Source organism: Symphalangus syndactylus, chromosome 19 (assembly GCF_028878055.3).
Source record: "Symphalangus syndactylus isolate Jambi chromosome 19, NHGRI_mSymSyn1-v2.1_pri, whole genome shotgun sequence".
Taxonomy (NCBI): Eukaryota; Metazoa; Chordata; class Mammalia; order Primates; family Hylobatidae; genus Symphalangus; species Symphalangus syndactylus.
The window spans coordinates 12235821-12250680 of record NC_072434.2 but is presented as its reverse complement, the minus strand read 5'-3'; the positions used below and the strand labels follow the sequence as shown (position 1 = coordinate 12250680).

At 39.2% G+C, this 14860-nt stretch overlaps 1 protein-coding gene across 2 annotated transcripts in view; it reads right to left on the bottom strand.

Annotated features, from left to right (window-relative positions):
- The window catches only part of KCNH1 (potassium voltage-gated channel subfamily H member 1), a 461331-nt gene that overhangs the window by 241739 nt on the left and 204732 nt on the right, over nucleotides 1-14860 (bottom strand). For both annotated transcript variants that reach the window (XM_055233917.2, XM_055233918.2), the window contains exon 7: nucleotides 2339-2768. In XM_055233917.2, coding sequence (XP_055089892.1) covers nucleotides 2339-2768 — 430 coding nt within the window. The remainder of the gene's footprint in view (nucleotides 1-2338; nucleotides 2769-14860) is intronic.

The window sequence follows — 14860 nt, the reverse complement described above, 5'->3', positions numbered from 1 at the left end:
AGAAAGAAAGGGAGAGACAGAGACACAGAGAGAGACAGAGAGAGATAGAGAAAGAGAGAGAGAGACAGAGAGAGATCATCTGACTCTCAGAAGGTGGGAAGAGAAAAGAGCCGGTAAATAATTGAGGTTTTCCCTGGAGACTATACCCAAGAAATTGTGCTTTCCATAGATGACTCATTTTGGGGAAAACAAAACAAAAAAAAACCCAACTGTTTATCCTTATTATATGCCACCACAACTATTTTCTTTTCTTCCAGGTAAGAAGTTGCAGGGAAATCTCATATTTGAGAGGCTTTTGCGAGTCCATAAAATGGGACCCATTTTCTAAATGACCACTCTTAGCAAATTTTCTGTAATGGATATAATGAGGTATTTTGATTGACAAAGTGGCTCATCTCCCCCTCCCTCTAAGAGAAGGAAATCAAATCATGTCCTAAGCACAGTGCATCCGGTTGTTTATTGGGTGCCCCAAGGCTCACAAAAATGCTGTAAGTAAGCACTGCCTAGGAAATACGTGCAGTTAAGGCTGAAACAGTTCTAGAAGAGAAAAGATCTTAAATCCTTTTCTGTGACATGAGAAAGCACCTCAAATTCTAATTAAGATGAAGCAATTAGCCACCCACAGATCCTTAACACTGCTTCCCATGGCCAGGCAATTATCTCTATTAAAACCCATTTTAAAGTAAGGAACAAACCCAAAGCTCCATAGGCACACACTTCCCACAAATCAATTACCCCCTTAGACACATTCCTTAAATACTCTCAGGAAAACTCTGCCTGCAGAGGGGGCTTTTATGAAAGGACTTCATCAGACATGATGAGGCTGTTGCAAAAAACGAGGTACCAAGCAGCAAATGTGACAATTTGAGGTAACAAAATCCACTCACAAAGCGGGATGCTGAATCTCTGGTCAGTTGGACAAAGCAAGGCAAGCTGAAGCCTCAGGTTTCCCTGGTCAGTATAACAATTTGTCAACTCCATCCTAAAGGAGTACATCAAGCGAAACAGTTTCTACCTACTGAAACAAGAACCCAAGAGTCTTCGTGTTTGCTCAGACCTGTCTAAACTGAAGTTTCACCAGAGGACCGTCTTCTCGCATCTCAATTTGTCATTGAAGTGCCCACAGGGTGCACTTGGCAGTTTCACAATGAGTCCAATCCACTCAAACTTGTTTGCTTTTTCCATCCCGGTTAGGTCCCTTCCTACATAAGACTCCCTTTAATGAAGGGAATTCATTGTTGTCTACAGCCAAAAAAAGTTGCTTCTACACTCAGCAATAGAACAGCTATACAACAGTCAGTGGGTAAATCAATCAAATCTAAGTATCTTCCTCAAGAACTAAGGTTGTTTTTCAGTCCAATAAAGTTACTCCAATAACCTATTACTTCTCAACTCAACAACAGCCTTTCTTCCCTCTGCGTCTGTGGTTTTGTTTTTGAGTTGGAAAATTTCCCATCAAGCAAGACATCAAAAATGTTAATCTAGACCAGCACCATCCAAATGATCAAATTTAAATTTTTCCTAGGAGCTACTTTTCAAAGGAAAATGAAACAGATTAAATTAATTCTAAGAGAATATTTTACTTAACCGATACATCAGAAATATTACCATTTCAATATATAATCAATATAAAATATAAATAATGAGATGTTTTGCATTCATTTTTCAAACATTCTTTTTTTCATACTATATTAGACTATGCCAATCTAGAGCTATGTTCAAATTGACATGTAGCATGATGGCTATAGTTAATAATACTGTAATGCCTACAGGAAATTTGCTGAGAGAGCAGATTTCAAGTGCTTTCACCAAAAAAAAGGTAATGATGTAAAGGAATGGATATGTTAATTTGCTTTGCTGTCATAATCATTTCACTATATCAAAACATCTCATTGCATACTTTAAATATATATAATTTTTATTAAAAAGAAAAAAATTGACACAAAAAGACTTCCATAATTCACTGTTTTATGAATAGTTTACCAAAGTGCACATGCAGCAAGGTCTCATTTTAAGCTTATAAAAATCTATATGTATTCAGATATGCAAAGAAAACAGTCTGTAAGGGAAGACACCAACAGTATTAGTAGTTATCTCTGAGAGGCAGGATTATGGATAGTCTTTACTTTCTACTTTGCACTCTTTTGTATTTTCTAAATTTTTTTGCAGCAAGCATATACTGCTTTAATTATCAGGGTAACTGTAAGCCTAGTCTTAAAAAAAATCTCTTCTTTGTTTTAAGTTATTATTCTCCTGATCCTGCTGGCACCGTAGCCATTGACCTATTTCCAGCTAACAGAAGAGATGGCCACCCCCACCCCAGCACTGTCATACTTACAGCCAATCATCATGATGGCCACTGCAAAGATCTTCTCAATGTCTGTGGATGGGGCGATGTTCCCAAAGCCCACACTGGTGAGGCTGGTCATTGTGAAATACAACGAGGAGATGTAGACAGAATTCTTGCTGGGACCACCTTCCCACTTCCCTGAGCCAGACCCATTAAACTGGTAAGGGGTGCCAATGTCCATCGCTAGTTGGTACAGCCAGCTGTTGTTGCGGATTGTCTTGGTGTCCTCATCAAAGATCTCATAGTCCCCAATGCTGTACCAGATGCAGGCCATCCAGTGTGCAGCCAGCCCAAACACACACACCAGCAGGACCAGCACAGCAGCTCCATATTCAATGTAGTGGTCCAGCTTACGGGCCACTCGCCCAAGACGGAGCAGCCGGACAACTTTTAGAGAGCTGAACAGGCTGCTGATGCCCTGAGAGAAGAGGAACACAGCGTCAGGGCCAAAGAACCAAAGATACTACTCTCGTCCCCTCCGCCCCACTTGGGCCATTATTTTAAGCGTAGTGTATTTCCATGAGATGCAATATTATGCAACCCTTAAAAAAAGCAAAATTAGAATTTTATTCCAAGATGTATGGAATGGAAATTCCCATTAGCATTTTCTCCTTCCATTAAAAAGCAAATAGGCAAGCAGACAAAACAAATAGAATTAGAATTATATTGTACATAAGTAAACAAATACCTGTGGGCATCTTTCCATATCATTACTTACTTGAAAAAATTTTAAGGGTTGCATAATATTTCATCTCATGGAAATGAGATATTGCATAATATGAAAAATTTTAAGGGTTGCATAACATTTGTTTCATATTGCATAACATTTCATCCAAATTATATTGTGCATAAGTATGCAAACATATATGTGCTGAAAATGGTTGGGAAATACACCAAAATATTAATAGAGGTTATTGCTGCATTAGCAAGTTATGAAATTACAGGCAATTTTATATTTTGTATATATTTTTGTTATATTTACTTCATTTCTATATTACTTTTATAATTAAAAAATAAGTTTATAAATTTAAAAACAAATATAGTTTTTAAAAAGCTAAAAATAAATTAAGAAATAGCTGAGAAGAATAAAGAAATGAGATTCTGGTTCCTCAGAAACATTACAAATTCTTAGAAGGCCGTATCACTTCTGTCAGGCCAGGGATTATACAATCAGACACCACCTACTTAAATACAATCAATCAAGGAACCTAAAAGCTAGAGGGAAGCTTCTGATTTCACCTGATCAAGCCTCTTCCCTTCTGGCTGGCAACCACTGATCACACCAGGCCAGGTCTGTTCTCCAAATAGTAGTTATCTAGGGAACAGCATTGTGGTAGTGAAAAAAACACTTGAGTACAAACCTAGAAAATGGGGTCTGAGACAAACATAAACCACTAACTTGCTGTGAATTTGGATAATTCAGTTACCTCTTGGTTCCCTTCTCTAGACAATGGGAGGTGGATTGGGGATCTCTAAGTCTTCTCCATACACTAACATACTCTTATCACCAAAGATAGCTGAAACACATTGCAGAAGCCATATCATTTAAAACCCCAAACCTAAGGTGTTCTAAGGTGATTCCAAGATGTATGCAAGGGAAGTTTCCGTTAGCTTTTTTCTACTTCCATTACAAAGCAAATAAACAAGCAAACAAAACAGACATTTCTTTGGATCAAGACTTTGTCCTCCCTTATATAGCAAAAATCCAAGAAAGGATGATGTCCTTCACCAAGTAGATGGAATTACTTTTCGTTATTTTAAACACTAACAGTTTCAATGTCACTGCTATTCTCTCTTGTCCACTGTCCCTTTAATAACAACACTCCAAGGATCAAGTTATGTCACAGACAGGAGGAAAATGTACACATGGTTTTGATGAACCTATGCGAGAGATCCACCAAGGCTTTTCCTCTTCCTGGAGACACAGTTAAACTATATTTTGCAGCTTCTTCCATCGGGGTGGTTCCTGGGGTCTATTTCTTGCCAACGGAATGTGAGGTGAAATATGTCACTTCCAGGCCACAGCAGTTAATAATAAGTGTGCTTTCTCTACATGCTTCTCCTCCCCTAGCACATCTTCCAGGTGAGTCTAGCATGACTGTGAGGCCATGCATTGAAGGTGGACCCATAGCATGAAAAGAGCCTGGGTCCCGGAAGGACTATGTGGAACACCCCTTTCCCCAAAATCAATTTGAATTGTATTGTGATGTGAATGAGAAAGAAACCTCTGAATAAGCCACTGCAACTTTGGGGAACATCTGTTACAGCAGCTAGTATTTGCCTTCCCTAACAAATACAGAGCCCCTCTGTCATGTGAACACATAAACCATACGTAGCATAGCCTTGTCAATATAGACCATACATCGGGTTGCCACACAAATTACTTTTGTTGAGGTGAGGATGAAAGAGGTGAGATTTATTGCCCTTTAAAAAAAAAAACTGATGGGGCCAGGTGCGGTGGCTCATGCCTGTAATCCCAGCACTTTGGGAGGTCGAGGAGGGCAGATCACGAGGTCAGGAGATCAAGACCATCCTGGCTAACACGGTGAAACCCTGTCTCCACTACAAATACAAAAAACTTAGCCAGGCATGGTGGTAGGCGCCTGTGGTCCCAGCTACTCGGGAGGCTGAAGCAGGAGAATGGCGTGAACCTGGGAGGCAGAGCTTGCACAGTGAGCTGAGATCGTGCCACTGCACTCCAGCCTGGGCAACAGAGCGAGAATCCGTCTCAAAAAAAAAAAAAAAAAAACTGACAAGTTTGTAGCCATAAAACGTTCAACGGAAATGATAATTTCTTGTCCAACATACACCAGCAAATGGCAAGATGCAAGAATAAGAATAGATTTTTGTAGGCCAAGGGACTACATCTCCAGGGTCAGTCTCATCCAAACCGTTTTCAACAAACCTTACTATTGGCATGCCCAATATTCCTCCCCTGAGTCTTTTTCCCTTCCTGTGTTTTTCTCAAAAACCCGCTATGTAAAAAGGGCTGAGAAAATCCCTTATACTAAGGTACAAAAGACTAATGAGGGTAAATGGATATCCTCTCTTCATAGGCATTTACATTCTAAAAGAGGAGAAAACCTTGGGAAACCAACTTCCAACAGTGGAATTAAAAGTACCCATAGCCTGCATGGAGGAGATATTTTGGGAGGCAAAGGAGTGTTTTTGATGACTCAGAAATCAAACACCACATAAGCAGCCACCTACTCTCCACCTCCTCATAAGGAGGTCCCTGAAATCATCATTCAAACAGTTATACTCTGAAGCAGAACTTATTGCCCAGGGCAAAACTGCCTTGTCATTTTTTCCTTACTTGTATTCAGTTCAAAGCAACATTTATGTAGAACCTAGTATGTACTCTTTGTGCTAATGCTATAGAGAAGAGATTAAAATGACAGTGTCTTTTTCTTCTTGTTCACTATTGTACTCCAACACCTGGAATATGGAAGATGCTCAATAGGGAGAAAAGGAGGAAGAATCAAAAGCATAATAATAGTGAGAGATACAAGACATGATAACTGAAAATATATTTCTACCTAATAATTGCAGAATTGGAGAGCTAAGAGGGAGCATAGAAATCACCTAGGCCAATTCCTCTGAGTTCAGCAATGTCTTCTAGACCACCTTTAAGAAATGGTCATCCAGCCTCTCCTAGACCACTCCCACTCCTACTACCTCTGACCAGCAGACTTCTGTGGCGGTCATTCATAGAGATAAACTGCCATTAGGGGTCCCATCATCTTTCTTATCTCGCTCTTACTTCGTCCTTTCTCCATCCTTCCTCAGTGGCCACCACAATCCATGCAATTACTGCCCAAAAGCTATGCTATCCTCTAGCCATACACTCAAAGTGTTGCAAGCATCCCACATGGTGGAGGCACAACTGCACGACTGTGCCTGCTCAGACTGGTCCTTCAGTCCAGAATGCTCAGCATTCCTGTTTTGCATACTAGTGATTCTTCAGGCTTGTCACCAACTCCAACCAAGCACCAACTCCTCCATGTGTCCATAAGTATTCTATATCCATTATCACTTGAACACATTGCCTTGCATTAATTTCCTGTACCTATTTCCCCAACTACATCGGGAACTATACCTTTCTGAAGGTAGAAGCCACTTGTTATTCATTTTAGAAGCCCCATATATTCAACATGTATTGTGTTGAACAATGTCCCCACAAAAATCCATGTCCTTCCTAGAACCTCGGAATGTGACCTCATTTGGAAATAGGATCATTGCAGGTATAGTTAGTTAAGATGAAGTCATACTGGAATAGGGTAGATCTTTAATCCAGTATTACTGGTGTTCTCATAAGAAGAGATGGATACAGATGGAAAATAGTATGTAACAGAGGCAGATACAGGGACTGGAGTGATGCAGATACAGATTAGAGGGATGTATCTTCAAGTTAAGGAATGCCAAAAATTGCCAGCATCACTAGAGGCTAAGAGAAAGGCATGCAATAGATTCTCTCCATGGCCCTGCCAACACCTTGATTTTAGACTTCTAGCCTCCAGAACTGTGAGAGAATAAATTTCTGTTGTATTAAGCCACCTAGTTTGTAGTAACATGCTACATCAACCCTAGGGAATGAATACACCTACACAAGGTCTAGAGCACAGTGCCTTTGCAGAAAGGGTCTTGAATATTTTCCAAACTAAATTGAAGTTTGAATTATTATAAAATTCTTTCTTATTATAAAGAGCCTCTGAAACAATAAAAAAACAAGCATTTTTTCATTGTGTTATTTATCTATGTGCACACTGATACTCTATTACACGGTTGTTGTGTAAGTTCTCTTTTAATGCATTAGCAGCTGGAATTCTAGTTGTTTAATGCATTTTTAAGCTATTAATTTGAGATTTTTTTCCTTACTTGCCTGAGTTCAGTAGATGAGATAAATAAAAAAGAATACTCCAAACATTTTTATTTTATTTTAGTACACTAAAAACATGAGACTTCTTGCATCAGAAAACATACCTCATCCCTTGGCTGTCAGAGCTTCTGCACACTGTGGAACCAGGGACTGGCCTACCTGGCACATATCGCCACCAGCAATGCTATTTCCATGACCAGTGGAGCCACTGTACAAGATGTGCACTTCCAGGGTTGAGAACCAGCCTGTCAGACAGCCCCAACCCACAGAAAAGCCACATCACTGCCTCCACTAACAACTGTAGTCTAGGCCACTGAGGCACTCACAGATACCATTGACATTGATTATAGCCAAAAAACAAACAAACAAACAAAAATTTGGAGACTACACTCCTGCACTCACCCAGATTAAAGCCAAAGTACCCTACCCAACTGATGCTATAGGACATACTTACAGAAAAGAGTCCTTCCCTACAAAAGCCACTCCATAAAACTGGAAGAGGTAACAATTCCACCAGATGGACAGATATCAATGTAGGAACAAAGGAAACATGAAAAAGCAAGAATGCATGACACCTCTAAAGGAACACAATAATTCTCCAGTAACAGACCCAAAAGTAAAGGAAATCTATAAAATGTCTAAAAAGGAATTCAAAATAATGCTCTTAAAGAAACTCAGTGAGGATTGACTGGGATTAACACGGCAGATAGGAGGCAGGACTAGCTTGCAGCTCCCACTTGGATGGACAGAGCAGCATGTGGAGACTCATGCTGTGAACTTTTGCTCCAAGAACTACTGCAGGAATATACCAGGAAAGCCAAGAGAATCCACAGACCCTTTGAAGGAACTTGATCACTGCTACAGGCTCCTTGATATGCCAAAAACCTGTGAGTCGGCTTGCTTTCTCAGTAGGGAGGCTCATGGCCTCAGGCAGGTTCTTAGCCCTGGTCACCTGCTGCCTGGAAACAGACTCGGTGCTGTTGCGGGGGACATGGTGAGAGTGAGACCAGACTTTAGGACAGAGGGCTGCATGGGAGCAGGGTGAAGCCTGTGACTGCCAGCTTTCCCCTACTTCCCTGGTGACCTGTATGATTCAGCATGGGCAGCCATCATCCCCCCTGGGAATATAACTCCACTGGACTGGGAACCACACTCCCAACTCCCACAGCAACTGCAGCAAGCCCCACACAAGGAAAGACTGAACTCAGACATGCCTATCCCTGCCCCAAGCTGGTGGTCTTTCTCTACCAGCCCTGGTAACCAAAGGTCATAATCTCTGGGGAGCCCTATTGCACTGCCCACCACCTGAGAAACCTGAATGCTTAACCAGGTGTCCCTAGTGCAAGTTTCTATCCTCCCTAAAGGACCACAGCTGATGCACTCTTGAAAGTGCCATCTCCTGGCTGGAGGCCAACCAACACAAAAACAGCACACTCAACAAAAACACAACCTCACACCTGTAATCCCAACACTTTGGGAGGCCGAGGTGGGTGGATCACCTGAGGTCAGGAGTTTGAGACCAGCCAGGCCAACATGGTGAAACCCCATCTCTACTAAAAATACAAAATATTAGCCAGTCATGGTGGCAGGTGCCTGTAATGTTGGCTACTCCGGAGCCTGAGGCAGGAGAATTGCTTGAACCCAGGAGATGGAGGTTGCAGTGAGCCAAGATTGCACCATTGCCCTCCAGCCTGGACAACAAGAGCAAAACTCCACCTAAACACACACACACACACACACACACACACACACACACACAAAACCAAGGACCCTCAGAGTCCACTTCACTCCCCTGCTACCTCCACTGGAGCAGGCACTGGTATCCATGGCTACAAGACCTGAAGATGGATCACATCACAGGACTCTTTGCCGACACTCCCCAATATGATCCAGAGCCCCGTAGCTCCACTGGGTGGCCAGACCCAGAAGAGCAAAAACAATCCCTGCAGTTTGGCTCTCAGGAAGCTCCATTCCTAGGGGAAGAGGGAGAACAATATATCAAGGGAGCACCCTGTGGGACAAAAGAATCTGAACAATAGCCCTGGAATCCCAGAACTTCCCTCTGACATAGTAAACCCAAATGAGAAGGAACCAGAAAAACAATTCTGGTAATATGACAAAACAAGCTTCTTTAACACCCCCAAAAGACCATACTAGCTCACTAGCAATGGATCCAAACCAAGACAAAACCTCTGAATTGCCAGAAAAAGAATTCAGGAGGTTGATTATTAAGCTAATCAAGAAGGCAGCAGAGAAAGGTGAAGTCCAACTTAAAGAAATCAAAAACATGATACAGGATATGAAAGGAGAATTCTTCAGTGAAATAGATAGCATAAATTAAAAAACAATCACAACTTCTGGAAATGAAAGACACACTTAGAGAAATGCAAAATGCACTGGAAAGTCTCAGGACAGAATTGAACAAGCAGGAGAAAGAACTTCAGAGCTTGAAGACAAGGCTTTCAAATTAACCCAATCCAACAAAAACAGAGAAAAAAGAATTTTAAAAAATGAACAAAGCCTCCAAGAAATTTGGGTCTATGTTAAACATCCAAACCTAAGAATAATTGGTATTCCTGGGGAAGAAGATAAATCTAGAAGTTTGGAAAACATATTTGAGGGAATAATTGAGAAAAACTTCCCCAGCCTTGCTAGAGATCTAGACATCCAAATAAAAGAAGCTCAAAGAACACCAAGAGGAGTCACTGGAAAAAGGTCATCGCCTAGGCACACAGTCATCTAAAGCCAAGACAAAGGAAAGAATCTTAAGACCTGTGAGTCAAAAGCATCAGGTAACTTATAAAGGAAAATCTATCAGATTAACAGCAGATTTCTCAGCAGAAACCCTACAAGCTAGATGAAGTAGGGTCCTATTTTTAGCCTCCTTAAACAAAACAATTATCAGCCCAAAATTTTGTATCCAGCAAAACTAAACTTCATAAATGAAGGAAAGATGCAATCTTTTCCAGACAAACAAATGCTGAGAGAATTCACCACTACCAAGCCATCACTACAAGAACTGCTACAAGGAGCTCTAAATCTTGAAACAAATCCTTGAAATACACCAAAATAGGACCTCCTTAAAGCATAAATCTCACAGGACCTATATAACAACAACACAATGAAAAAAAGATATTCAGGCAACAAATACATGATGAATAGAATAATACCTCAAATATCAATACTAACATTGAATGTAAATGGCCTAAAGGCTCCACTTAAAAGATATGGAATGGCAGAATGGATAAGAATTCACCAACCAAGTTTCTGATGTCTTCAGGAGACTCACCTAACACATAGGGACTCACATAAACTTAAGATAAAGGGGTGGAAAAAGATATTCTACGCAAATGGACAACAAGAGTGAGCAGGAGTGGCTATTCTTATATCAGACAAAACAAACTTTAAAGAAACAGCAGCTAAAAAAAGACAAAAGGGGCACTATATAATGACAAAGGCCTTGTCCAACAGGAAAATATGACAATTCTAAATAAATACGCACCTAAAACTGCAGCTCCCAAATTTATAAAACAATTACTACTAGACCTAAGAAATGAGATAGGTGGCAACACAATAATACTGGGGGACTTTAATACTCCACTGACAACACTAGATAGGTCATCAAGACAGAAAGTCAGCAAAGAAACAAACTTAAACTATATGCTACCACAAATAAACTTAACAGATATTTACAGAATATTCTACTCAACAACTGCAGAATACACATTCAGCACATGGAACATCAGCACATGGAACATTCTCCAAGATAGACCATATGATAGGCCACAAAACAGGCCTCAGTAAAATTAAGAAAATCTAAATTACATAAAGTACTCTCTCAAACTACAGTGGAATAAAATTGGAAATGGACTCCAAAAGGAACCCTCAAAACAATCCAAATACATGGAAATTAAATAACCCACCCCAGAATGATCATTGGGTCAACAATGAAATCCAGAAGGAAGTTTAAAAATTCTTTGAACTGAACAACAATAGTGAAACAACCTCTGAGATACAGCAAAAGCAGTGTTAAGAGGAAAGTTCATAGCCTTAAGTGTCTACATCAAAAAGTCTGAAAGAGCAAAAATAGACACCTTACAGAACTGCACAAACAAGAACAATCCAAACCCAAACCCAGCAGAAGAAAAGAAATAACAAAGATAGAGCAGAACTAAATGAAACAAAAGAAAAAAGATGAAACGAAAAGATGGTTCTTTGAAAAGATAGATAAAATTGATAGACTATTAGCTAGATTAACCAAAAAAGAAAAGATCCAAATAAGCTCAATTACAAACAAAACGGGAGATACTACAACTAATACCACAGAAATACAAAAGATTATTCAAGGCTACAATGAAAACCTTTATGTGCATAAACTAGAAAACCTAGAGGAGATGAATAAATTCCTGGAAATATACAACCCTCCTAGATTTAACCAGGAAGATACAGAATCTCTGAACAGACCAATAACAAGTAGTGAGATTGAAATAATTTAAAAATTTCTAACAAGAAAAAGTCAAGGGCCAGATGGATTCACAGTTGAATTCTATCAGATATTCAGAGAAGAACTGGTATCAATCTACTGACACCATTCCAAAAGATAGAGAAAGAGGGAATCCTCCGTAAATCATTCTGTGAAGCCAGTATAACCCTACTACCAAAATCAGGGAAGGACATGACTAAAAAAGAAAACTACAGGCCAATATCCCTGATGAACATAGATTAAAAAATCCTTAACAAAATACTAGCAAACTGAATCCAACAGCATATTAAAAAGATAAACCACCATGATCAAGTGGGTTTCATACCAGGGATGCAGGGATGGTTTAACATATACAAGCCAATAAATGTGATACACCACATAAACAGAATTAAAAACAAAAATCACATGATCATCTCAATAGACACAGAAAAAGCATCTGACAAAATTCAGCATCCCTTTATGATTAAAACTCTCAGCAAAATCTGCATAGAAGGAACACACCTTAAGGTAATAAAAGCCATCTATGACAAACCCACAGCCAGCATCACACAGAACAGGGAAAAGTTGAAAGCATTCACCCATGAGAACTGGAACAAGACAAGGATGCCCACTTTCGCAACTTCTATGCAACATAGTACTGGAAGTCCTAGCCACAGCAATCAGAGAAGAGAGAAATCAAGGGCATCCAAATCAATAAAGAGGGACTCAAACTGTCACTGTTTGCTGATGATATAATTGTATACCTAGAAAACCCTAAAGACTCATCCAAAAAGCTCCTAGAACTGATAAAAGAATTCAGCAAAGTTTCCAGATGCAAAATTAATGTACACAAATCAGTAGCTCTTTTATTCACCAACAGCAACCAAGCTGAGAATTAAATCAAGAACTGAATCCTTTTCACAATAGCTGCAAAAAAATAAGTAAAATACATAGGAATATACCTAACCAAGGAGGTGAAAGACCTCTACAAGGAAAACTACAAAACACTGCTGAAAGAAATCATAGACCACACAAACAAATGGAAACACATCCCATGCTCATGGATGGGTAGAATCAATATCATGAAAATGACCATGCTGTCAAAAACAATCTACAAATTCAATGCAATTCCCATCAAAATACCACCATCATTCTTTACAGAACTAGAAAAAAAATCCTAAAATTCTTATGGAATCAAAAGAGAGCCCACATAGCCAAAGCAAGACTAAGCAAAAAGAACAATTCTGGAGGCATCAGATTAATTACCTAACTGCAAACTATATTATAAGGCCATAGTCACCAAAACAGCATGGTACTGGTATAAACATAAGCACATAGACCAATGGAATAGAATAAGGAACCCAGAAATAAACCCAAATACTTACAGCCAACTGATTTTTGACAAAGCAAACAAAAAATAAAGTGGGGAAAAGACACCGATTCAACAAATGGTGCTGGGATAACTGGCAAGCTACATGTAGAAGAATAAAACTGAATCCTCATCTCTCACCTTATACAAAAATCAACTCAAGATGGATCAAAGACTTAAAACTAAGACCCCAAACCATAAAAAGTCTAGAAGATAACATTGGAAAAAACCCTTCTAGACATTGACTTAGGCAAAGATTTCATCACCAAGAACCCAAAAGCAAATGCAATAAAAACAAAGATAAATAGGTGAGACTTAATTAAACTAAAAAACTTCTACACAGCAAAAGAAATAAGCAGCAGAGTTAACAGACAACCCACAGAGTGGGAGAAAATCTTCACAATCTATGCATCTGACAGGGAACTAATATCCAGAATCTACAAAGAACTCAAATCAGCAAGAAAAAACAAACAATCCCCTAAAAAAGTGGGCTAAGGACATGAATAGACAATTCTCAAAAGAAAATAAACAAATGGCCAACAAGCATATGGAAATATGCTAAACATTACTAATTATCAGGGAAACCACAATGTATACTTCACTCCTACAAGAATGGCCATAATCAAAAAGTCAATAATAATAAATATTGGCAGGGATACAGTGAAAAGGGAACACTTTTACACTGTTGGTGAGACTGTAAACTAGTACAACCACTATGGAAAACAGTGTGGAGATTCCTCAAAGAACTAAAAAGAGATCTACCATTTGATCCAGCAATCCCACTACTAGGTATCTACCCAGAGGAAAAGAAGTCATTATACAAAAAAGATACTTGCACACACATGTTTATCGCAGCACAATTTGTAATTGCAAAAATATGGAACCAGCCCAAATGTGCGTCAATCAACAAGTGGATAATGAAAATGTGGTGTATATATATACCATGGAATACTACTCAGCTATAAAAAAGAATAAAATACTGGCATTCACAGCAACCTGGATGGAATTGGAGACTATTATTCCAAATGAAGTAACTCAAGAATGGAAAAACATTGTATGTTCTCACTCATATGTGGGAGCTAAGCTATGAAGACACAAAGGCATAAGAATGATACATTGGACTTTGGGGACTCGGGAGAAAGGGTGAGGGTGGTAAGGGATAAAAGACTATACATTGGGTACACTGCTCTGGTGATGGATGCACCAAAATCTCAGAAATCACCACTAAAGAACTTCATGTAACCAAACAACAACTGTTCCCCAGAAACCTAATAAAATTAAATTTAAAAATAAAAATAAACTCAGTGAGATATAAAAGAATACAGACATACAATTCAGCAAAAATCAGAAAAACAACTCATGACCTAAATGAGAAATTCAACAAAGATAGATATCATACAAGAGAACCAAACAGAAATCTTGGAGGTGAAGTCAGTGAACGAAATAAAAAAAAAAAAAAACATCCAGGGTGTCAACAACAGACTAGTTCAAGGAGAAGAAACAATTTCTGAACTTGAGACAAGCCTCCTGAAGTAACCCAGAGGACAAAGTAATAAAAAATAATGAAGAAAGTCTATGGGACACCATTAAGTTAATAAATTTTTACACTATGTAAATTCAAGAAGGTGAAAAGACAGTAAAAGGAACAGAAAACCCACTTAATGAAATAATAGCTGGAAACTTCCCATATCTTGGGAGAGATATGGACATCCACCCACATCCAGGAAGTTTGAAGGTCCCCAAATAGATTCAACCCACTAAGGGTTATCTATGAGGCACATTATAGTCAAACTGTTAGAA